At 37.1% G+C, this 26,027-nt stretch overlaps 2 protein-coding genes across 4 annotated transcripts in view; one reads left to right on the forward strand and one right to left on the reverse strand.

Moving 5' to 3' along the window:
• The window catches only part of LOC135259050 (protein lin-28 homolog B-like), a 47,796-nt gene extending 42,418 nt beyond the window's left edge, over nucleotides 1–5,378 (reverse strand). Inside the window, exon 1 of the mRNA XM_064342908.1 lies at nucleotides 5,276–5,378. The gene's annotated coding sequence lies outside the window, so the exon portion shown is untranslated. The remainder of the gene's footprint in view (nucleotides 1–5,275) is intronic.
• An 11,270-nt stretch (nucleotides 5,379–16,648) lies between these two features.
• The window catches only part of hace1 (HECT domain and ankyrin repeat containing E3 ubiquitin protein ligase 1), a 32,123-nt gene continuing 22,744 nt past the window's right edge, over nucleotides 16,649–26,027 (forward strand). For 2 of the 3 annotated variants that reach the window (XM_064342942.1, XM_064342948.1), the window contains exons 1-8: nucleotides 16,649–16,946; nucleotides 18,545–18,599; nucleotides 19,342–19,431; nucleotides 19,678–19,782; nucleotides 20,328–20,403; nucleotides 20,838–20,969; nucleotides 21,535–21,617; nucleotides 22,218–22,314. In XM_064342942.1, the coding sequence (XP_064199012.1) occupies nucleotides 16,856–16,946; nucleotides 18,545–18,599; nucleotides 19,342–19,431; nucleotides 19,678–19,782; nucleotides 20,328–20,403; nucleotides 20,838–20,969; nucleotides 21,535–21,617; nucleotides 22,218–22,314 (729 nt within the window). In that variant the 5' untranslated portion in view covers nucleotides 16,649–16,855. Of the gene's footprint in view, nucleotides 16,947–18,544; nucleotides 18,600–19,040; nucleotides 19,130–19,341; nucleotides 19,432–19,677; nucleotides 19,783–20,327; nucleotides 20,404–20,837; nucleotides 20,970–21,534; nucleotides 21,618–22,217; nucleotides 22,315–26,027 lie in introns of those variants that run through there. The other variant, XM_064342956.1, reaches the window with a different exon arrangement.

The following is a 26,027-nucleotide window of genomic DNA, read 5'->3' on the forward strand; positions in this document are numbered from 1 at the left end:
TTCAGTTCTCTGTGGACCAGTTCCATTATGTAGACTGTGGGGGGCGGGGTGGTGGTGGCGGTGTTTAGGGGGGGGGGGCATAAATGCATTTACGGAATAGTTAAGACAGTGGTTCCCATCTGGTTGGCACTGGGTTTCAGAAAACCAGTTTAATCTCAAGTCACATAACCTGGCAGGTTTGTATGTATACATTATTCTCATTATACTCTACATTACCAGCAGAGTCAATAATGTTCAATCGCACACAGCTAACGTCAGCACCAGAAAAAACAACTCATGGTTAACATTTACTGGTTAATATGTATGTGCCTATTTCACTGTAACAAAAAATGTATTTAGTGTAGGTTGCTCTATAGGGTGCATGATTGGTGGTAAGACCTGAAGTTAGAAAACCTCAATGATTTGACATTTTTCACCTTATTCCAAATCCAAATTCAAATCCATAAGACTTCTCATATTGGTAGTTACCCTGAAGAAATCTGGTTTACGGCACAAAGAACAGTTATTGTAAAAAATAAGTTGAAACAATGATTACTATGAAAGAATAGGATTATTCAGGTATTTGTGAGCTAGATAATTATTTGTCTTGGGAGTAAAAGCAATGGGACTGGTGAAAGCAACATGAGTGAATTCTTGCTGTAAATCCAAAAAAATGTGTAAACTATAATACTGAGATGAATTAAACCACTATTAACCCAGATGTGACTATCACTGCTACTGTGACAGCCATTTTCCTGGAACCATTTTGGTGCAAAAGCAAGTCCTAGGTTTATCTACTGATGAGAGGTTTACACAATCAGCAACAAATGTGCTAATTAACAAACATGCATGCAAAAACATGCATGTGCACAATCTTTTTGACATGACATCACGATTCAGTAAAAACCGACTATATTACAGCAGAAGAGAGGTTTCCCATCTAGGCCTTTTTGTGTTGCTATTATCTGTTTTTAATTATCAAGTACAAGCAACAAGGGGACAAAACAGATTTAGAAAAAAAAATGTTTCTGGTACAATATTGTCTTGTAGTATGCCTCTATTCAGACAGAAAACAAAAAAAGGTGTATCTTTCTATCAATCTATCTAATGAACCAGAAGACAATTATTTGTGACATACTTATACACAAGAAAACCTTTACTTCAATTATCCGTTTTTAGTGATTACAGAAAATAAAGAAAATGTCACAGCCATAGTCTCTTTTTTGTTATTATTTGTTAAGTAAAGCTTTATATGTGGACAGTAAAACATTCAGAAGGCACACATATAATTATTAAATGCACTTAATCAATGAAAGATTAAGCTGTGTGTCAACAATCTCCATTCATTGAAGTACAGTAGCATTGTGCTTTATAATGCAATATGATCATGGTACGCCAGGTCAAATTTGATTTAATCAGGGCTATTTTTCCTAAACAACAATTGCAGATTTAAAATGTTCATCCCATTAATTTCAGTGTCTGCTGAATATTATGCAAAAGACAAAAACTAAATTTGGAATGGAGACTACTTCGGAGTGATGTTGAATCATCCAGCATTTTTGCGTGACTTACTTAAATGGAAGTTCATACTTTACCCAGCAAAAAAGCAGCAGTGCTGTCACTTTGTTTTACATAGTGTATCTTTCATGCCTAAAATAGATATGCCTACCACATGAAAACCAGACATTTCAATTTATTTTTATTCCATTATTATAAAAAAAAACAATGGTTTCACATTCTCTAAGAAGCCACATGTTAGCAAGTCCTGAGTGATTAAGATGACACACACACACAAACGCCCAAACAAACAAACACACACACACACACACAAACGCCCAAACAACACACACACACACACACACACATAAACGCCCAAACAAACACACACACACACAATTGATAATAAATACACATTCTTGTTTCAAAGATTAAATATACACAAGAGCCAATACATTAACATTGATGTAATTTCAATTCATTAACAGTGGCATTAGTAAATTCTAACTTTGGAGATAAAATACGTGTAAGCTTTATGTATTGATTAGTCTTAAATTATGTGGGTAAAAATTAAGTTTACCAGTATCACAAAATATGAAACTTCAGACATTTCTGTAGAATTATAATTAAACCACCATTTCATTTTCTTTCAGTGCTTTGTTTTCAGTGTACTGTAATCTTTCTGTATACCTCCCTACGATATTTACATCAAATTACAATGTAGCCTGTGTGCATTTTGAGTGATATTTCACAAAAATGTATTTTTTTAGCTGAAACATTTAGCTTTGAAAATGTGTGTGTAGGTACTTGATCATTTCAACAGTTCATTAATTTAATAGACTTGATGACATATTTGAATTCAGTGGTTAATTAGGTTTCATGACTAGGAGCAACCAACATAAAAAAAAACAATAAAAAAAAAACAAAAACACAATGGCTTAGGAATGTGTGCAAACTCCCCTATATGTATAGAAATGACAACTATGCTTCATTGCAATGTGTATGCAATTTGGTATGTAAAAAAAGTTAGCACTGTTTTTCTTCATGGTTTTTAACACGTGCTGCATTGACCAGAGAATCTCTGCTACAATTCCAAGACACTTCTACAATAAGCATACAACAGAGTCCCCATGGAGCACTAACACTGAATATTTATACCATGTAACACCAGTTGCATCTGAGTTGTTATTAAGACTGCTGCTCTTTAAATGTTATCACAAAAGATGGTGGAAAAATAAAATAAATGTAATTCATACACATGTCAGACTCTACAATTCAATTATTCAATTCACATATTCACCTGTGCATTTAAAAAAAGAAATATTACAAATCAAGGTGCATCTGACTCTGACCTACTGAAGAAACCTTTCCCAGTTTCCTGCAATGACAGTAGACCTAGCAGGATTCTTAGTCATAGCCAATCAGAGTAAAGAATTTCTCTGTCCAACTGAGGTCTGGGAATTAGCCCTGTGAACTTTGCCCCTTGGTCTATCACCTCTGACCTTTCATTTGGTTATCATGCATATCCATGCTCTTCATTGCTGTTCTTCTGTGTAAAAACAACATTAGTAGCCTAATAACAAAATAAATAAGCGTTTTTTGGTTTATTCATGATATTGGCTACTTTGTTTTATTCACTTTTGCATGAATACACACCAACCTTTGTGCACGGCTTCCGTTTTCTACGACTGCATAAAAAATAAAACATAAAAACGTTTCTCATGGAAATCACCAGGTATTCGAGGTTTTCAGCACTATTAGGTTTAACCATAACCGATAACATCCGTTAAGTCCTGTGACTGAATAAATATGTAAATATGTAACATAAAACAAATCCAGTCCATAATGTATAAATGTAGCCTACATAAGTAAATAAACGATTATGTTAGGCTATTGAACAGCTTTTTCAGTACAAGCATCTACACAAATTGAACTCACGTTTTTAAAACCAAAGCCCGACTGTAGTAGGCTATACATGTAATATCTCCAGCAGAGAATGAGAACGGCAAACCTCAGCCTGGTATGTGTAGGCTACTGTAACTATATGTACTATAAATAAATGTAGATGATACGGGGGTAATCAATAAAAACGCAGGGATTCAGCACTACGGCCAGCGACAACACAGCACCCATTTCACGGAAGGAAGTCGCCAGCTGACTGCCAGATCAAATATTTTCAGTTTTCATTAGGCTAACTAAATTCCGTTTATAGTGGTTCCTGATATTAGAAGGCTAAACCAATTCGCGTCTATAAATGCCGGACACAGATAACGAATAAGCCACGTGTTCTGAATGCGAATTACAACAAAAATGTAATTTATAATGTCGTTAACCTGTTTTAAAAATAAAATTTAGGTATACAAGTATATGAAACAACACGTACAACTGCTTTTTCTCAGAGAGTTGCTGGATTTATGGGCTTGAATCTACGCCATTTTGTAGTAGCCTAAACGTTAGGCTACTTTAGAATTACTGATAAAACCTAAAATGTCTCAGGACAACGATGCTATTAAGGTGATGCATATCCAAACCTCGCAACAGATGGCAAAGTAGCATATAGTATTTTCTCGGCTGTGGGCTACACGTGTGTCACACATTGGTGTAATAATTGTTCTATTATACCGACATATTACGAACTTGACTGACACTCGGAGCGGTCCCCGAAGTACAATTAATTTGAGAAAAATGTCGACATTGGCCTCAGAATGACCATACAGTTGTACATGACCTGGTCAAAGGCGACAACTGGTCTTGTCTGAAGCAGTTTCAAGCTGTTCAAATCCTGTGATACTGTAAGTCATGTGTTTGAGACTATCGCAAACAACAACCTTTTTTATTATTATGTCCATATATTATATATTTATTTATATATTATGTATTGTACAATCCACTATACAGTCCACTGGGTTGCCTGACTGCAGTGTAACAGTATTAAGTGGGCCCTGTATTAACCGGTCTGTCCAACAGGGGAGAAAGGCGTCATATGTGAAATTATATGTCTGCAGAAGGCTATGTCACGCCACTATAACGTGTATTGTAGGTTAAATTGGAGAGCAGCCGCGTAAACTCTACTACTACTCTACTAAACTCTCCGCTATTGTCAATAGCAACGTCAGTAAAACCACACACAAGCTATTTCGATTGAATACATTTAGCACACTTAGGCTTCGGCTCCGTTAAAGGATAGACTAGCCTATACTCGAATTTTAATGTTTCTAATATAAGTTTAAATGTAAGCACATAACTGTAGTGAGTAGTTAACGTCTAAATACAACAATTAGGAATCCAAGAGCTTTAAGCAAGTTAAGGCTATCCTCCTCCACGTTCTGAACATGAGTCAACGCCCCCCAGTGCCCAGCGTCGGAAACCTCAAAACTACCGAGGAGAGAGAGAGGGGAAGCTGACAGTGGGCTAGCAAGAGTTAAATCTACACCAGATCCGACGGAGTTTCGGAGCGCTTTAGATATTAAATCACACAATAGTACAACATCGCCCCAATCGATCAATGAAAGCTATATGATGCGTGATTGTTGTTGTTTCTATAAGAAAATAAAAGTGCTGGATGCCTGCCCGTGAGTTTCGACGTCTACGTTCAAAACCAGCGTAGTCTATACGAACCCGGAAGAACATGACACACATCTCATCTTCATCATGACAACATGAACGATCCAACCTGAACATCTTTGTTTCTTTTTTTTCTTCGCCAAGAGCACAATTGCTTTAGCGATCCTGTAGCTCCCAAGCGTTGGGTTAATTAGCCGCATTCATTGTGGGGGGAAAGGCGTATGCAGCAGCTTACCTATTGTTCGCCATGGCCGAAACGACTAGTTATTTCTCAAACACGGGTGTTTCACTTCTCGAGTGGAGGGACCTGAGGCAGTTGCAGAACCGACACTAACGGGGCTGTCGATAGATTTATATCGTAGTCAACTGCGCTGTCTTTTGCCATAGTGTTTCTACAGCGTTAGCGCAGCCTCACCTGCTCCGCGCTCCTCCCCGGCGAGCGATTGGATGCTGTCACCAGCAGCGCCAAATTGGAAATGAAGGCTTATGGTTGTGAAAATAAGCACAGTTTAAAAAAAAATTGTTGTCACAATCAGTTTGTGCGTCTTCGGTCAATCAATAAAATAGACCAAATGGTTTTTAGCGCCAATGCGAAGAAACGAATTTGACCATTTTGCCTACTACTTGGTGGTTTAAATATTCGCAATAATAATAAGGGCATAAGTAACACACTGCCTTTAGGCCGTGGCCTATTTATTTAGGCTGATTGAATTGTCAAAACGGAATCTCACCATATCCTACTGTATATCTGACTATATGCTTGCGTTTGTTTAGCCTGTTTGTTTTTCCAGCTATTTGGAACGGTCCCCAGCATTGTTTAATAGCGTTTTTAATTCATTCATGGCCATTTATGTATTTGGGTGTGTGTCAGTGTGTTTGCTTTTTATGCGCTTTAAATGTGTGTGCCCCTATCAAATACTCTTAGTGTTTTGTATACGTAGTAGGCTATGATTTAGTTAATTTTCAGCGCTTTAATACATGGTTTATTACATTTATTACACCCTTTACCATTACCATTATCGCCCACGCGAATCTTTTGTGGGTTTTTTTTGTAGCCTATTTAATATGCATCTAAAACCCCACAAGTTGCTGACGTCAGTCAAGTCTTGTCTTAAAGTGCCCATTCCTGTGTGCCACCTGGTGGCAGTGTTGCGCAAACACAGCGGAACGTGGAAGAACCCACGAGGCACTAGAACTTTGGTTGCCTTTTTTTGAACCGCAGCCTTTTATGTCCGTATAAAATATGTCGGCAGAGTTGTTTAATCTGAATACCTTTCTCACGGAAACAAACGTGTACTTTTATACATAAATTTTGTTGATATAGCCCTACATGATAGCCTACATAACAAAAGTACACAATTCTAAGTTTATGGGACGTAGCTTTAGTCTCAAGTGTGTTTTTTTAAACTGCTTGGACCTAGCATTGAACATACAAACTAAATGGAGGCGATGTTATTTCCTTTCCTTTGCTTTTTATGCCTCGTTAATGTTTTATGTCGGGCTTAGATAAAATCTAAGTATTTAAGAAACAAAAAAAATCCAACACTACCTGTTGTAATTCGCCGAAGTGAATCCGCGTGTATCTTTGTCTTAGGCTACTTTACCTAATCAAAACGTCATTGTCCAACGAAAGTCCTCGATTGTAGCGTAAGCAAGGAAACTATGGTGAGCAATAGGCGAAAAGTGAAATTCAGTGGGAATACATGTGTTTGAGATCACAACAGGACACGTGGACTTGAACTGTAATTCGTTACTGTACTATTGACATATAATTTAATTGAGTATTAATTGGAATTTCTATTGTTTTATAAGAAACCGTTATCTGTTTTCACCCAATGGAAATGTTTAATTGTCATTCTAATGTCAATGTATAATTCCAAATGTTTGTATCCAGTTGAGTTTACATGAAGTTGAATTAGCAAAGATGTAATCAATATTTATGTTATTACACAGTGATGCAATTGTAAGTAAATTACACGATAGTTATGAAACAGTACAATATATGTGCAATTCTTAAAATGTGTTATAATTTTATGGTCCCTTACTGTACTAGAATGTATTCTATTTATTATTGTGCTTCAAGTGTCAATTACTACTTGTGCATAAACTAATAAAATACACGTTTTTAGTTTAAACTTGATTAATGTTATTTTTTAAAATTATTTGCTGGAATTTATTCCCAGTTTACAACACTTTACTTTGTGGCAAATATTCATCTGTAGGATATTGCTGAATGTTGAATATCTTTGGAAAACAAATCTACTGGAAAATGCTGCAATTTACAATAATCTCTTGGATAATTTAGTGCTGTTTTGACAGAGTAATTACAATGACAATGTAACAAATTAATTACAAGGTCTGGATATACTAATTTAAAGTAAATGTACTTCAGCAAAATGTGTATATGTAGCTGTTTTGGGGAGTAATTACAATGACAATGTGACAAATAAATTACAAGATTTGTATAGACTAATTTTGAATAGATTTACTTCAGCAAAATTATGTGTATGTGTAACACTGGAAAATAAAAAACTTTTGTATTTTTCAACTTTTTTCTTGAACAAAACAAATGCAATTAGCACAATGCCAGTGTAAAATGGACAAATATTAAGTGCTTTTGTTCAAAGCTTACAACTTTAAATGTAAAATTGATTATACCCAAATAAAAATTATGCTTGCTTGTTCTTTTATATTACAAAAAAGTCCCTTAACATTTAAAAGGTAGGAATTAAGAATCTTCCATTAACTATAATCCAAAACTACATTAAACTCATATTACACTCCAATATTAGTTTGGAAATAACTTTTATCTTTGTGAAAATAAATAAATTAGTCACAAGCAGGTATTACTTTTGACTTTTTCCACAATGCTCTACACTGAATATAAAACAAGTACCAGTACAAGTGTGTGTACACTTTTTGCTCAAACAGAGGTGCATACACTGCCTTCTGCCTTGATGCTAAACCAAAAAAGGAAAGCTTTTTGATAATGGACTTCAACATTTTGGCACAGTCTGTAAATTTGCTTTCCACAATAATTATATAAACTTAGAAACAAAACCAAACAAAACAAAGAAGAAAGGGATTGCAAAAAGTGAAAATCAACACATAAAAACTGTTTTCTTGCATGAAGTTTAAATTGAAATTGCTAAAAAAGGAAAAAGATTAGTTTAACAAAAAATGTTACGTGCTGTGAATATTTTTAAAGGTTATAAAATTTTCTTAGCATATTCAGAATTTTTTATTCAAGATTCAATGTCACCTTTCATTTCACCTTTGTTTTAATTTGTCTTTCTCTCTCTCTTTTCTTTCAGTTTACATTTTTTCACTTGTATTCCTTCATGGGGTAAATGAACCAAATTGTTAATAAAGACAGTTTACCAAATTTCATTGAGTATATTCCAATTAAACAAAACAAAACAAAAAAAAAAAACATACAAATTAACAGAGAATTCATACTTATTTTAAGTGAGTGTAGTTCAGGTGACATTTTTGAAACAAATCATTTGGCTAATTTAATCCATAAAATTATACCAGCTGCCACACAATTTTTTTACTTATTGAACTACTCCAGCAGCTGAAATACCACATGCGACGTGGTATTTCAAAATTCATGACCATTACTTTTAATGATGATGTATGTAACAATCATTAAAAGCAATGGTCATGCATTTTGCATTTACTACTTTAATGTAGCTTATAGAGATTGGGTCTTTAATATTAACTTATTTTGCCTTGAAACAAGTATTAAAATGTCAATGTTGTGCGTTCACAACAGTATTACAGACTCAAGACTAGTATCATTATACAGTCCCCAATTGTTTTAACTGTACTTTTTTCTGCAAACCATTATTTGAGCCACAATTATCAATAATCTAAGTACAATAATATGCGTGCAAAGGTGTCATTATTATTGTACAATGTGTAGGAACAAAGAAGAGCAGTGTATTCTAACAATGCATATCTAAGCCATCTTTTTACAGGTTGATGACTGAACTGGACACAAAAAAAAAAAAAAAAATTAAATGTCATTAATGAATGTTAGTGCTTTACATGACTTCTGTGCAGATTCTTACTCACCATCCCATATAGGCTACTTACCCTATCTTGTGGAAGTTCAGCGCACACACAGTGGTGTATAGTATGGCATGGTCCTTTTTTGCTGCTTATGACTTGACAGCGGTGTATTTGGGATGGTGATGTGATGTTCAGAGCGTTGTGTGCGAAGCATGCAGCCACATAGTAAACAACATCACATTGGAAGCTGATCCAGAGTGAGGAGGGGTGGCCATTTTCTTCCCAGCTTATCTGTGCGGCACCTGTGGAGTGAGGTAAGAGACATTCAGGGAGGGGCATGATGCACTTTGTCCTCATGACAATCAAGTGGCAATGATCAAGCACATATTTTGTTTTAATCCACCATTTCTTAGCATCCCAGTGACTACCGCGCCCATGGTATTATGCATTGCGAATGCATGGTTTTATTTCTTAAATGTTCTAAAGTCAGAGCCATATATTTCTATATTCAATATAGTCACAATTATACTGAATAGTGTTCTCCAAATAGTTGATATTTCAATGCAAAATCATAGTATTTGAATTTCTCCTCAGCAGAGTGGTAAGAGCACTGTTTGTGTGAACATGCAGCTGGGATTTAACATTGGTGTGTTCATGTTGCACTGCATGTGTGTGTGTGCGCGTGCATGAGTGTGTGTGTGTCTGTGTCTTTGTGTAGGCGTGTGTGTGTGCATGTGAGCGTGTGTGTGCGTGAGCGCGTGTGTGCGTAAGCGTGTGTGTGTGTGTGTGTGTGTGTGATTGTGTGTTTGAGCGTGTGTGTGCATGTGCATGTGCATGTGTGTGTGTGTGTGTGTGTGTGAGTGTGTGTTTGAGCGTGTGTGTGCATGTGTGTGTGTGTGCATGTGCATGTGCATGTGTGTGTGTGTGTGTGTGTGTGTGTGTGTGTGTGTGTGTGTGAGTGTGTGTTTGAGCGCGTGTGTGCGTGTGTGTGTGTGTGTGTTTGTGTGCGTGTGTGTGCGTGTGTGTGTGTGTGAGTGTGTGTTTGAGCGTGTGTGTGCATGTGTGTGTGTGTGTGTGTGTGTGTTTGGGGGGGTTTGTTGAGGCTGTCCCGCAGCCAACAGTTCGGCATTCATTCCTGGAATGGTGACCTCCCATCGTCCCATTATGAAGTGAACAGGACTGTTTCACGCATGGCAAGTTTTATCTACTGAAACTAAAGAGGGGAAAAAACACATGAATTAATTGATGGGGTCTTTGTTCACATGCCATGTCCTGTGTTATGCACCATTCCTGGTAGATTTGCTGGAGCCCACCCATTTCTTTTGCCTCCCCACAGCATGCTTATGTGCCAGTGCCATACCTTGATTCCTTTATCCCAAAAATGGATCTGGTAATTTCTTGTTTTCAAACTGCAAGAGACAATGGCTTAAAGTCCTCAAATTTATGTGAGTAATACATTGTTGATAATATTTAATAATAATATTTTTATTAAATTTTAGACAGACCCATGCACAGTCCTTAAACTGGAAACTTTTATGGTGAATGCATTAGTTCGGTTGCATGGAAAGAACAGTTTAAAAAAAAAAACTATATTTGTTCATATTTAGAAAATCTGCATCCAATGATTTTAATTTTAACTGATTTAAAATGAACATAAGGACAATATTGAGATATTGAAACACAAGGCCTGGACTTCATGGTGACTTGTCATTAAAGAGATTTAATCTACATTCAGCATCCTCCCATCAGCTAGTGGTCTGGTCTCTGTGAGCACCCAGCAGCCACTGCTGACTGCCTCAGCGCTCCTCTGCATCCTGCATTGTCTTCCCAGCATATGCCTGCTGTACCTGTGGAGTGAGGTAAGACACTTCTGGGGGTGAGCAGCATGAACTTTGTCTTTAGAACAATAAGTGCCAGCATTTAGGCACATATTTTATTTTGAAGATTTCTTGTTCATTCCAGTGATTACCAAACCGTATCATGCATTTCAAACTGGTTTTATTAAACATGGATTTGATTGAATGTTTTACAAACATAACTATTTTGTTGTTATATTGTAAATTGTCACAATTTTATTTGGTTAAGTCTCATCCTCCAGTAGTGGAAGGAGTTTCCTGCAAATGTTTGAATACCCACCTTTTCAAACTGCACCTCCATATTTCTTCTTTTTAATATAACGACTATTCCTGGAAAAAAATCCTTATTTTAGAAAAAATATCAACAATAGTTTACTTCCCAGTGTCTACAGCACTCTTATTGTCTTACATCTTTGTTTCAAAGAGCACATTTTTACTTTGCTTTTTCCTGATTGTTTGTTCCACTGAGCACTCAGCATTCTCTCATCACAACAACTAATCATTCTCTGCCTTTACTTTGCAGATCTTGATTGTGACTTGCTTTCTGATTTGTGTGTATGTCTAATATTTTAACATTACAATTAGATCTTCAAATATTCCAGTTGTTTTGCTTACATGTTAAATGCACTTTTGCATGTTGCTTTGGCTAAAAGCATCTGCCAAATCATTAAAGTGTAAGCTCTAGAAACTGTAATATCTTAAAATAACAGTTATAGTTTGGGTGCATCTCATCTAAATATATTGTTTAAAATTATTTATGATGAAAAAAAGCAAATAAACATAATTTAACAAATTTAGTGTTTTGAGGCTACACACACAATGACCAAATGAGCAGTTTGAGTTTTTTTGTTTGTTTTGTCAAAAAATAAAATGCTAATTCAAGAAGAGCTTTATTGTAGATTTGATCTTTGATATTCCACCCTATGAGTTTCTGTGATTTTGTAAAATGATGGACAATAGCCACAAACTCAGTAAGGAATGTTAGTAGACTAACAGTACACTTGCTTATTTACTGTCTATATGTATCCAGAGCATAGGAAAATGTGTTTATCACTAGAACCTTAAGATAATGGTGTTATATCATCTTTAATTTACACAAGTACTTTCTGTTTTTTTAAAACATTTTTTTCATCATAACCAAGAAACTTTGAATTTCAGTTTATTCAGTACATAAAACATTGTTTATTCACAAGTGACCAGGCACTTATTCATCATGAAATATATTATAAATATAGGGACAAGAAGAATTATTGGGGCCAATCACTCATTGCTACAAATACCTATAATGCTATAATTCTACCAATAATCTTGAGCTCAACCACCTTCCTGCCAACAACTTGTCTTCATATGGGATGTTAACCTTGAGCAACATGTTGAATATTTGAATTTTTATTATACAAAGCAATTATTCGCTTGACTTGATTATGTAGGGCAAATCAAAATGGCAGTAATGCAATGGATACACTATTCATGTTCCTTGTCTGCCAATTAGTCCCTGTAGTATGTATGAAATACCTGTAAAATAACTTTTTTTCACATTTGAAGCTGTATAGCACCACTGTGTCTTTTGATTTGTTCAATTTTGTTTAATTGATTTGTTCAAGGTTGCTGCCATGATTTATGTGTGAATAAACATTTCAAGTTTCATCACTTTATGCCATACCATTTAAAAATTATTAGATGTTTTGCAATAAACCACATCCACGTGTACAGTGCCTATTCAGACCCCTTCACCGTTTCCACATTTTGTTATGTTACAGCCTTATTATAAAATGGATTTAATTCATTTTTATTCTCGTCAATATACACACAATACCCCATAATGAGAAAGCAAAAACTTTATAAATTTATTTAAAATAAAAAACAGAAATATTTTTATTTATTTATTCAAAATGGTGGGAAATCCATAATGGTAGGCTTATGGATCTTTTCCATATTTTTTGTGAGAAGGGGGATCTTGTGATATTAGTTTCAGGTCCATAAGTAAAATGGAACAGGACTTAATATTTAATGCTTTGAAATTCAGTTGATTGCTATAGCAAGATCATATGGTAACTTGGCAAAATGTAAATATTAATATTTTGAATGAGATGATTTGTCACTGTAGCAAGATTTGAATGCCTGCAAAAAACAATTTTTTTGTTCATTTTTTCATTTTTTTAAAAATCATTGTGCTCTAAAGCACCCCCTTGCAGTTCTATTGGGCCAGTCCTCCAGGGCCGTCCTCCATAAATAGGCACACAAAGTTTCATCAATTTATATTAAATTGTTTGGGATGTATTTTTATTTTTAGTAAAAAAAAAAAAAAAAAAGCCAAAGCCACATGCAAATTCATCAGCTTACAGGGCAAGGGTGCAGCAACTTTTTATATAACTTTTTATATTTGTATAACTTTCAAAGATATTCACAAGTGCATGCTGTATTCCAAGTTTCGTTAAACTGTCTAGGAGAAGATAGATTTTTCAAAAAATTCTAAATGGCTGAAACCCCAACCACACACACTTTTTCACAGAAGTGATGAATTTGTTCTAGGACTGAATCTAGGAGTAACAATTTGAATGCTACAAGTTACAAAAAAAGGGACCGGGTGGTTGGGCCTGAACTGGGAAAAAACAGCAGAAAACAGAATATTAATAATGCCATGGAATACAATTGGGTGCCTTGCACCTTTTATGCCTGGTCCTCGAATAATAATGGTTTTGTGCAAAACATAGACCTCTACTGGTCAATGTCTTCATTGCAGTTGTATTATTCAGAAGGTGTGGTTGGTGTTTTGAATTGGGCCAAGTGACCATGGAGACGTATTCAAATGAGGTTACCTGATGAAGCCAGTTAGACCCAATGAAATGACCAAGGAGTCTGTGTGCTCAATGGCAGGATGATTTTCAGAAATGATGGTTTCTGTCTTAATTATCAGAAGAAGTCAGTGGCTTAAATGTTGACAATCACTAAAGTTGAATGAATAATTATTTTGTCTAAAAGAAAATTAGTTTTATTCTCCATATTATTAGCACAGTGGGGAACATTTTTCTCTGCCCATACAAAAAAAAAAAACAAAAAAAAAAAAAAAACTAATGGCTCAGTGCTGTAATAGCTTCAGTCTCCTGTATGAAGTAAGGTGCTGACAGTCCCTTCAGAAAGGTTCCCACCTCATCCCACTGACTATTTCTCATCTTGCTGTGTTACAAAACAAAATAAAAATAAATTTTAATTAGATTTTCAACTTCTATATTTGTAACTCTATAAATGAAATAAAGCATTTAGATGCTTTCAGAATTATAAAACCTCAAAATGATTTTTAAAAATGTTCACCCCGTTAAATTTGGGCAGATATAACTCATTTTCTTGAGAAATCACACTACCTTTGTTAACAACATCCACCTATGCTGATTTTGAATCCACCTGAGTTCAGTTGTATGATTACATAACAAGTATCACAAACTTTATGTCTTACAACTACTGATCAGGCCAGTCACACTGTCCTGAAGACCAAGGAAATGGCCATAGAATTTACAGATGATCATACAGATTACAGATTTACAACAGAAAATAGTAACTGTCATAAAAAGATTGGCATGGTCTTGAACCTTCGTAGAAGTAAGTCCACTATTACAAAATGGATAAAATGTGGCACAATCCAGGCACTACCAAGATCAGACGGTCCTACAAAACTGAACAACTGGAGAAGTTGTAAAGCTCATTGGCAGAAATTTATAAAACTGCCCAGAGCTCAACAATCTCTTTAACTCTTCACAGATTTGGCCTCTTTGGGGAAGTGACTAGATAGATGCCACTTCTGAGTAGGGCCGAGTGTAGAAGTTTGGTAACTTCTGGATACCAACCCAATAATTTAGATACTACCAACCACCAAAACATGCCAGAATATTCAGTTCCACATTTTAGTACTCAATGAAATGAAAAAAAAAACAAACAAAAATTAAAACAACAAAACAAGCTTAAAACAATATCAGTCTGTTTCACAAGCAGCTAATCCATTTCCTCCCTCAGGAAGTGACATGTGATCACTCTTTATGTTTCCTATAAGGATGAAAAATTCTATCTGGCAGACAGTCACTTATGACTCAGTCAGTCACAGCAGCATTTTGAAGAAGAAACTTTCTTCTTTTGAGTGTTTTTAAATGTGCAGCTCAGTTGAGGCAAGCCATGCAGCGGTGTCATCGTCCAGAATGATCTTAGAGTCTATAGTCTCTTTGAGTCTATGGTCTACCGGTACTACAGCTGGTGTTATTGGTAGACACTATAGAAGACAGAACAGGTAACTAGCCTGCTGGGATTATTTCATACTTATTTCTACAAAAACTAGTAATAATAATAATAATAACAACAGTTGGTCACAATGCTTTAGCAGATTAAGACTTTTTGATTGTTTCTATTTGAAAAAAAGGAAGAAAAAGAAAGTGAAAAATATTTTGGCTGCTTAATGAAGTAAATTTAATGTAGGTATCAAAAAATATTGGTTTGGTATTGGTATGAAATTCCAAATGATACCCAGCCCTACTTCTGAGACAGGCATATATTAAGTCATGCCTGGAGTTTGCTAGGAGACAGACCCTGACCTTGATATGCTCTGGGACAAATTTCTCTGGTTTAAAAACTTGAGCTATTTGGCTTAAAGGCAAAATACTATATTTGGCACTAACCAAACACAGACCATCACCCAGGTAACACCATGTCTGACATCAAGCATGATGGTGGTAGCATCATGCTATGGGGTTGCTTTTCAGCAGAGGGACTGGGAAGCTTGTTACAATGGCAAGATGGATAGGGCCAAATACAGAAATCCATTTAAGTCTGTAAGAGTTTTTAATTTTTTTGTTATTTATTTGGATCTTTTCTCCACAATTTTAGATTTGCAATCAGACAATTCATGTGTGGTTAAAGTGCACACTCTCAGCTTTTATTAAAGCATATTGTTCACTATGTAGAAATGACAGCACTTTTTATACATTGTCTCCCCATTTCAGGGCACTATAATGTTTGGGATAAATGGCTTCACAGGTGTTTCTGATTAGTCAGGTGCATTCAAATGCTTATGAAATGCAGGTTTGGACACATTGGACAGTGCTTAATCCTACAACAAGCCAACAATTGAGTTTTTCAATTCCAAAAACATAATATAGTTAATACTTCATAAAATTATTGGAACTGCTGCCTTCTGATAGCTAATAAATACTCTTCTGTATTATGAGTGTTCACCCTCTTTTCTCAGATAAATTTTTCGAGGCTTACAACCTCCAGGTCATCTATGAGCTTGAATACACAATGAAAACTCAAAAACACACATTTTTCTTGGTTAACCCACCTTACATAATACAATTCAATGTTTAATAGCCCTGGCATTTTTTTTCTACCAAGAAAAAGTTACAGTACATCTATTAAGATATCATAATATTCTTGTTATAGTATTTATGAATATCTGTCTAACAACTGATCATGATGATCATGGTGAAAGGGTACTGTCATGATTTTGCTTTTGCAATCCTATTGGTTATTGTTCATACTGCACATGACTCACTGTTTACATAGAATTTCGATTTATATATACACAGAATGTTAAATACGATTTACCTTAATATGGTCGATAGTATCTTTGACTATTGGAAGACAAGATAAATTCACACAAATGCCTGGCTCTATGTCGTGCACCAATTCTTAGCAAAAGAACAATACTACCCATAGTTCATAGCGGCGACATGCAATGAAAACAGGAAGCATGCACGTCAAACACAAGGAAATCCTGAATGAATCAAAGGCAGTGCAGCGGAGGCTCTTACGCTCCCTAATCGGAATCTCCGAACGCAGAACCAGTTTTACTACAAGCCAGCTAACGCTATCTAGATGGATGACACCAGGAAACTACTCAGTATAGAACTAATAGAATAAGCGCAATCCCCCCGTTTCTTCCGGTTGATTTCACACCTATGATGGAACGGGCGATGGAGCAGTTGAACGTACAACTGAATCGGCTAACGCGCTCACTACGCCGCGCCAGGACCGTGGAACTACCGGAGGGTAATAGCTTACCTTCTGAATGTAACGACTAACACGTTCTCCACAATTTTTATTACAGCTGAAAACCCGTAGCTAAAACGTTTCCGGGTACTACTGACGTTTTATAGCCAATGTTACTTGGCAGCAAACTTGAATCACTGGGTATAGGTAGTTAGCCATTCAAGCTAGCTACCTGCCTGTCTGTTGGCCAGACTGATGGCTAGGCTAAGCTAGCTGACATTTAAAAAGTAGCATCTGTAGACATTTTTAAACCAGTCTGCTGTGGTACAAAGTAAAACGACGCTGTGACTACAACTTGAGCTATTTAGGTTCTAGCTTGGTTTTTTTTTATTTTTTATTTTTTTTATTTAATATGGCGATATTCATATAATATAGCTATATATATATAATATAATTACGGAACGAACAGTATCCTTCATCATTATGCATTGGCTCGCTGTACAGAATAGTTGATATGTGGCTTTATATAAATAGTAACATTTCATTGAAGTCATACTAACACATGCTTGCTAAAATATAAGCTATACAGTTTTACATTAGCAGTTTTACAAAAGGCCGCTAACTATTGATTTGATAACACAAAGGCTTCCATTTATGGTAACCTTTTCATACCAGGGACACAAAGAATTAGGGTGATGACACAGCACACAAGTGTAAATATTTGTCACAACCTAAGAATTTGGAAAAGATTCGGGGGTTTTACGGTGCCGCCCAGTGGTTACTCATATCTGGATACAGATATAAGCACACTAAAGGAGCATGTGTACACGTGTGTGCATATATATATATATATATATATATATATATATATATATACATAACATTTGCTGCTGTTGTTAGTCATTGCAGTGAGGTGAAAAAAAAGCATTTTATGGTAGGGTAAGTGTTAATGAGGCCAGCACAGGTTTTTAGCATTTAAGTGGGGACTGAATGAAATATCAATATCTCATCTCTCAGTTTACAGTCTGCTTTTCTGCATCTATCAAGTTAAATGAAGATACCATACAAAAGTCCAGTCTGGGCTTAGTGGGCTACCTGTAACACGCACTGCCATGAACTGTGTTTTCAGTGTTTTAGTAATCCGTTAAAAGAAAATGGCATTCTCCAATTGAAGAAAGATTAGATGGAGAGCATAATAACTGAGCCAAAGGATCAAGGAGAAATGCTGTGTAATTCGTTGGGGCTTTAAACACAAAATCCGATGTCGTAGGTCTAAGTCTAAGCGTATAGATGTGGATCTGAGCTTGAATAATGTTACAAAAGTGCCTTTTTATCACCTCAGGAACATTAGCAAATTTACATCTTTCCTGTCACAGGCTAATGCAGAGTAATTAGTACATGCCTTTGTTACCAGTAGATTAGACTACTGCGGCGCTTCAGTACACTTCCGCATCGTGGCATTGAATGCTTGCTTCTGCGAGAGGCTAAACCTCTAAGTGGATCAGAGGCACAATGAAATGCCGGAAGGTGAGATCTCTGATGGATTTCTGATTGGCTACTATGCTTCCAGTAAGGTTTTCAATGCATTCTGGTTAAGCTGAGGAATCTTAAACCATTTCCTCACCCTAACTTATTCCACCTATGTGTTGTTTCTGCAGATAATGAGACTGCCGTGTACACCCTTATGCCAATGGTGATGGCAGACCAGCACAGGTGTGTTCTGGGTAACGAAATGTGTTGGGCACTCTGATCTCATATACAGAAAACTTGAAAGTGTTACTGGTTTACAGGCTACAGCTGTGGTGCCGTCAGTCCCTATGGATCTTAGAGTTAGTTGATCGGCACCGACTTAAGTTTAAATGACGTGTGTCTAATTATGGAAGCACTTACATTGCTTATATAGCATTGTATTAGTCTAAACCAGTGGTTCTCAACTCGGGCCAGAAAGGGCCGGTGTGGGTGCAGGCTTTTGTTCCAACCAAGCAGTTATACACCTAATTCTACGAAACAACCTTTGGAGTCTTTACTAAGGACCTTGATTAGTAGAATCAGGTGTGTAACTGCTTGGTTGGAACAAAAGCCTGCACCCACACCGGCCCTTTCTGGCCCGAGTTGAGAACCACTGGTCTAAACAGTGGTGTGATGATGGTATGCTGTGCTGTTTTTGAGAAAGGGTGTGCACTTTGTACAATGCATAGATTACTTTTGGACATATTGATTTGCCCTTTTTTCAAGTCGATCTGGTCAGTCACTTGCTTCTTTGTACCTGTTTTCAATTTGTGCTTTTTGGTCTTGTGCAGTTAATGTATTTTATCAATATCCCCTTAAACTGTAAATATATTAATAATTGTCCAGAAAAGTTGATTATACAATTGAAAAAATGTAATAAATAAAAATCATAATGATGATTAAGCGCAATCGGAGATGGTCATGATGTACTTGGTTTATTCTGAAGGTCAGTGTCAGAGCTGCTGCTGAACTCAAAGTTTGACGTGAACTACGCTTTTGGGCGTGTGAAGAGGAGTCTGCTGCACATCGCTGCCAAGTAAGAAGCATTGTTTTACTCATCGCTGCTGTACCGAGAAAGTTGTTTTCCTCATTGCTGCCATACAGAGAGAGTTGTTTTTCTCATCGCTGCCATGCAAAAAGAGTTGTTTTGCTCATCGCTTATGTGCAAAGAGAGTTGTTTTGCTCATTGCTGCTGTGCGGAGAGAGTTGTTTTGCTCATCACTTAGAATCAAAAGAAGCACAAGAGTGGTCATTGTTGCTGTTATGGCCTCTGCCTCTCCAGCTGTGGATCGGTGGAATGTCTGGTTCTGCTGCTGAAGAGAGGAGCGAACCCAAACTACCAGGACATCTCAGGGTGCACCCCCCTGCACTTGGCTGCCAGGAACGGGTACGAGGAATTTGACTGAATGACAGACCTTCATGCTGGATTCAGCTGGGATTTATAACAAAGATTCCAAAATATTTGTTATTCATTTTAAACATTTGTGTTGTACACAAAGAACATCAAGAAAGGCCTAGATGTATTTATGTAAGCAGGAAAGGTAAACATGAAAAAAATGTTTGAAAATATCAGAAGTCAAATGAAGCCAACTATGCACCTGAAATACAATGGTGCAAATCGTGAAACATCCATATAATTCAAATGCTCAAAAGATGGCGGGAATACATGTTTATCTGTTGCTGCTGCTATTGACAGTGCTGTAAATAATTTAAATTTGGTGAAGTTTATATTGATTGCCAACATATACAGTGCCCATACAGGTTGTAATAACATCCAAATTAACAGGTCTGTGTTGTCAAATCATTTAAAAATGTGAAATGACAAATATTGCTTTCAAAATTGTGTTGCTTTTACTTAAGCTAAAATTACTCTCTGAATTGGAAATGATGTGTGTTAAATCCCTCCCTCCCTCTGCCTGTTTCCCTATCCAGGCAAAAGAAGTGTATGGGCAGACTGTTGGAATACAATGCAGATGTGAACATCTGTAACAATGAGGGACTGACCGCAGTAAGTGTGGTAGCTTTATCTGTATGTGTCCATTGCTCTTTAGGGATAGGGTGAAGTTGCACTGATCAGTTACTCTTGACTTCCTTAGTCCAATAAGCTGACAAACGGCATATATTTCCAGCAATACATTTCTGAAAAGCCACTACAGAAAAATATTTATAGTCCAGGGCATGTGTGCAGTCTGTAATGTATCGTAATGAATCATTTTTCATGGAAGCTGATTAAATGATTCGGAGAGTTAAGAAAGGAAAAGCAGACTGAGCAGTTGTACACACTGGTCCTATAGGAAGTGGGACCATCCAGCCCCATAGTATTTTGATTTTGTTTACCTCTCACCAGTCTCTCTTTCCATCCCCATCTCTCTCTCTTTGTTCCCTCTCTCTTTCCTCCTTCAATGTTTTCCTCCCTCTCTCCCTCTCCTACTCAATGTGCAGATACACTGGCTTGCAGTCAATGGGCGGACTGAGTTGCTGCATGACCTGGTCCAGCACGTGAGCAATGTGGATGTGGAGGATGCCATGGGACAGACCGCCCTACACGTGGCATGCCAAAATGGCCACAAGACGGTATGCATAGCACCCCAGTGCTCTACATCAATACCTCTGGTAGACATATTGAATTTTCAGGAAAGGTTTCTCAAACGAACATAAAATCCAGAAAAAGGGCACCAGAACTTACACTAAATCTAATACCTGTGTTTCCGTTGCCATGATACCGATTTCAGAGCTTCATGAGCCACTGACAGTACAATTCACCAGAATGAAAAAGGTAAAGAATGTGAACACTGCCTCTGATTGGAAGCCTTATTTGTCTCTGTCTGGGTGCTCACGCTTTTAATAGTTCTCAAATTTCGACAGGACCAATGAAAATAATGGAACTATGACTATGAGGTTCTTTCTTTTGGATCTTATTTTCATAGAAACCTATTCTGACACTGCAGTGACTAATCGGTGGTTTCTGGATAAAAGGAAGATGACCCAACTTTGGTCATAAAATGAGGAATTGTATCATATTGCTTCACAAATTCAGGGGGAGGAACTATAGCGTGGGACACAGTTGGCATTGTATGAGGCAGGGCGTAGGGAGAGAGAGAGAATTTCCTTTAATCCTTTTCTATTGTGACGCCCTCAGACTGTACTGTGCCTGCTGGACAGTGGCGCAGACATCAACCGGCCGAATGTCTCTGGAGCCACACCCCTGTACTTCGCCTGTAGGTAAGCATCTACCCACACCATTGGAAAAACGCTATACGGTTACATGGTACAAAAAATGTGCGCTTACACATTTAAATGAGAAGGTTGGTGGAGGGGGGATTTTTTTTTCCAAAACTGTTGCCAAGATGTGGCAGGATGTGCTAGTAATATTTTCTGAGATCATTGCCTTAGGGAATGTCACTGGATTCTGTTTGAATGGGGTGCATGTCCCAAACCTGACTGTTGAAACCACAGCTGTGATCATATTCACAGTCCTGGTCAGTCATCTGTTGACTTTGCCTGAATCAAACCTGTGATGTGTGTACAGTAGGGCCCAGTCAGTGCTTGGTGTCAGAGCCACTCAGGAACCATTCCCATTCCTGGTCCATTCCAATTCAGATTTCCTGATTTACACCCATAGTCAGAAGGAGCTTCATCACCATTCCATGATTTTCCCTCCCTGTATTCTTTCATGGTCACGATCATAAGGAGCATGATCGTGTTTCTGTTGTGTTCAACTGTTTTGGGCAGTACTGTGACCATGTTCTCAAGGTATTCTTGGTTCTGTTTCGTGGTCACGGTCAGAATGAACATGACCATGTTTCTCTGGTCTTTTCACAGTCATGGTCAGAGAGACACGGCGCAGATTCTCCTCTCCCGCGGGGCCAAGTATTTGGCTGACAAAAACGGGGTGACGCCCCTGGACCTGTGTGTACAGGTAAGGTGTTACCTGCTGTTATGGATGGGGCACACCCTACCACCTATTCCTCCACTCACCTGCAAGGCTAGTTGTACGGTGAAGCATGGCTCATCATTTTTGTAATTCATACAAGAACAAAATAATAATCTTTATCTATCATTGTAACGTATATTTAGAATTCTCCTGTACATAATCCTTATTATTATTATTCATCGAAATTGCATAATTTTCTTGTTATATCATGTATGATGTATCTCAGGTTTACAAATGATGTGCAGATATTTCTACATCATTCATGTTTAAACAATTTAGATGTCCTTAACCCTGAGTAGTGAAGCAGGTTTTTATTGAGAAGTGTTGTTCCTGAATTGTTTCAAACTAAAATTATAGTATATATTTTCCAGTCAAGTTGTGGCTTGGCAGGGCATGCTTCATACCTGTACAGCGGCAAAATCTGGCACTTTTCAGGGTTTCATACAGAAATAACCACAATAACCACAGACTCTCAGCCCTTGAGAACATGAACTTCTGTACCTTCTGACCTCATGTAAGCACATGAAAGTCATGTACAACTTCACACGCCCAAACAATAAATCCCCAAAGTTGGGATATTTTGTGTTTTTATCCTTTATTTCTTGCCAGTTTTGTCATCACAAATGCTCCGGTCCCACAATCAATAATTCTCCCCATTGAATATTTAGCTGCATTTTCTGCCAATAACATCTGATCAAGATGGTCTGATCAAAGTAGCCAATTGCAGGATACTTGAATACACAAGAAAGATGGACGTATAAGGAAATGCACATGTAATGCTCTTTCAAAAGAGCAAATTATGTCATTAAATAATTTTAAAACATTTTTTATTTTCAAAGGCAAGTCCAGTTGTTTGAATCCTTCTGGGTTAAATGCAGACACTAGCGTTGCTTGATTGATGGAGTTTACATTCTAGCTGTACGTACTGCTATGATGAGTCAGAGAGCAGTTATTGTGAGCAACAATCTGTGCGTTGGTCCTGTAGTACGGTCATGGACGTGCTATAGTCTGGTTCAGTACCAACTAGTAGCTACATGTACAGGAGCCTTAACCTTGGACATGCAGGCTACTCGGCTGTGTGGGGAAGCTGGACTGTGGACTTCGTTTCAGTCGATGCAGATTCATTGGTTAAAGTCAGGACTTCTACTAGCCACTCCAAAACGTTTATTTTTTTGACATCAAGTAACTTGCTTTTGGTTTTGGATCATGTCTTTGGACTTCAGCTTCTGGCTTTAGCTTACCATGCAGAGACTGATATTCTCCTTAAGAATTTTCTGGTACAGAGCAGAATTCATTGTTCCTTCAATAATGTCATCCAGGTCCCAAGGTGCAATGCATCCACACACTTTCACACTACCACTACTACCATGTTTGACTGTTGGTATGATGTTCTTACTGTGAATGCTGTATTTGCTTTATGCCAGACATAATGGCATCTGTGTGCTTTTTTGCAAATGAAAGACATCGATGTTTCTCTTGGTTAGCAGTGGTTTCCAACTTGCTTCACTCCCATTTTTGCCCCGTCTCTTTGTGATTGTGTGATGAACACTGATCGTAGCTGAGGCTAGATAGGCCTGCAGTTCTTTGGATGTTCTTCTAGGATCTTTTGTGACTTCCTAGATTAGTTGTCGCTGCGCCCTTTGAGTAATGTTAGTAGGTCGGCCACTCCTGGGAAGAATCACCACTGTTCTAAGTGTTTTCCATTTGGAGATAATAGCATTAACTCTGGTTTGGTGGAGTTCAGAGCAAATAGTTTGTAACTATTTCCAGACTGTTATATTTCCACAATTTGTTTTCCCACAAATTCTTCTGGAATTTCCTTTGATCATCTCTGATGGTAAGTTTCAATATGAGCGAGGTTTAACAGAGCTGTGTGCAATCATGCCTGGCTGTGTTCAATCTGCTGAATCTAATTAGCAATTACATTTGATTAATTGGTTGATTGAGTAACTAAGGGGGTTATGGTTACTATGGGCGTTTCATAATTATTTCATGAAATAAATTATTTTGTTTTGTTGTTTACTCAGGTTCCCTTTGTCTAATATTACATTTTGTCTGAAGATCTGAAACCATTTAGGGTGACAAATATGCAATAATAGAGGAAATCAGGAAGAAAGGCAAATACCTTTTCACAGCACTGTAGCTACCTTGCAAATGCCAAGTTTTTAAATGAATGTGAGCTAGGCCTATAAATCATCTATCAACAAACAAACAATTAGTAGGTCTATCATGTATACAATGACCCATTAAAACACTGGCCGTAATCCATTAAAAATATGACAAACGCTTTATTTGCAATTCATTGTAAAGGAAAATTACTGAATCCATGCTTATGTTATTCTTTGAGCTAGAATGTATGCGTGTTTGCGTATATGTATGTGTATGCATGTCTCTGACTAGATTTAAGTATCTTACTGCTTAATAAAAGGGAAATCAACATTGGTAAATCATCAAGATTATTCAGAGTAAAGGCAATTTCCACTGTTAACCCACTGAAATTTACTGGATAGGGTATTCTATAGTATTTGATGTATTAAGTGATGGTTAAGGTGGACATGCATATGTGTGGTAAAGTAGCTTATGCCTGATTTAAGCAGTTTAGCATGACAGTACCTGCTTCCAGAACACAATTATGAAAACATGTTGCATAGTCTGCTGTAACATTGCATGATAATTGCTTTTACCATCAGTTCATTTTGTCACAAACATTCTGTCATTCCTTGTGGCACCACATAAACATTTTCATAAAGTCTCATCTCATTTTCATATGGCATTGGAGCAAAGCAGGCCTGGCAAGTTAATGACCTTGGACTGACCGTTAGTAAAGTGTTTATAAACAATTGAACATTTCTGGTAAGTGCTATTACAATAGGACACAAACAAGTTTTTGTGTTGCCTAATTTACTTTGTGGGAAGGAAATGGAAACCTCTCTGTTTGAAGTCATGTTCTTATGGATAGGACATACTTAAATAATGATGGTTGGCACTGCAATAGGCAAAACATGTAATCAGATTGCCTCTATGACCTTTTGGTGTCTGTTTATACCTGTTTTAGATGTCTCCAGACAGCCTCACTTGCATGTGCCCACGTACAGGCCTGACGTTAACAAAATCGCTGGCTGAAAGTAAATCAAGACTATTTACTACTACTGAATGAAGTATAGTGAAGAAATCCAAATACATATGGTGTTTTTAAGCTGTGGTAAATTTAAACATTAGGTTGTATTTGTAATGTAATCACTAGCAGAAACCAGTGAAACAAAACAAATGAATTAGTTTATATTTATTTATAAATATAAAGTTGCCACCAAAATAACACTTTAAGCATGAAAAGGCAGCTCTGACTAATGCCAAGTGACCAATGAGAATCGATCCATGGTGTCAATCACTCGGTGGGAAGCTAATTCTCATTAGCAGAAATCTCTTGCGTCCTTCTGCGGCATTGTGATATGGCGGGGAAAGCAGTCTTCATTGAGATGCGCTGTTGGATTAATCCGGGGGGGATTGATTGAGTCGCATATGCACATAAATAGTTTAAGTGTGTTTGATTGAATCCTCCTGCTCGTTTATTGCATAATTAACAGGGATTTTACATTTGAAACAATGAGCAGTGAGATCCGTTAGCGGGCTGCCAGTCGGAGAGTGAACTTAATTGAGTGTCTATACAGAATAGGCACTCTGTGTCAGACCTTGAGCAT

The sequence above is a fragment of the Anguilla rostrata genome, chromosome 1, assembly GCF_018555375.3.
Source record: "Anguilla rostrata isolate EN2019 chromosome 1, ASM1855537v3, whole genome shotgun sequence".
NCBI lineage: Eukaryota > Metazoa > Chordata > Actinopteri > Anguilliformes > Anguillidae > Anguilla > Anguilla rostrata.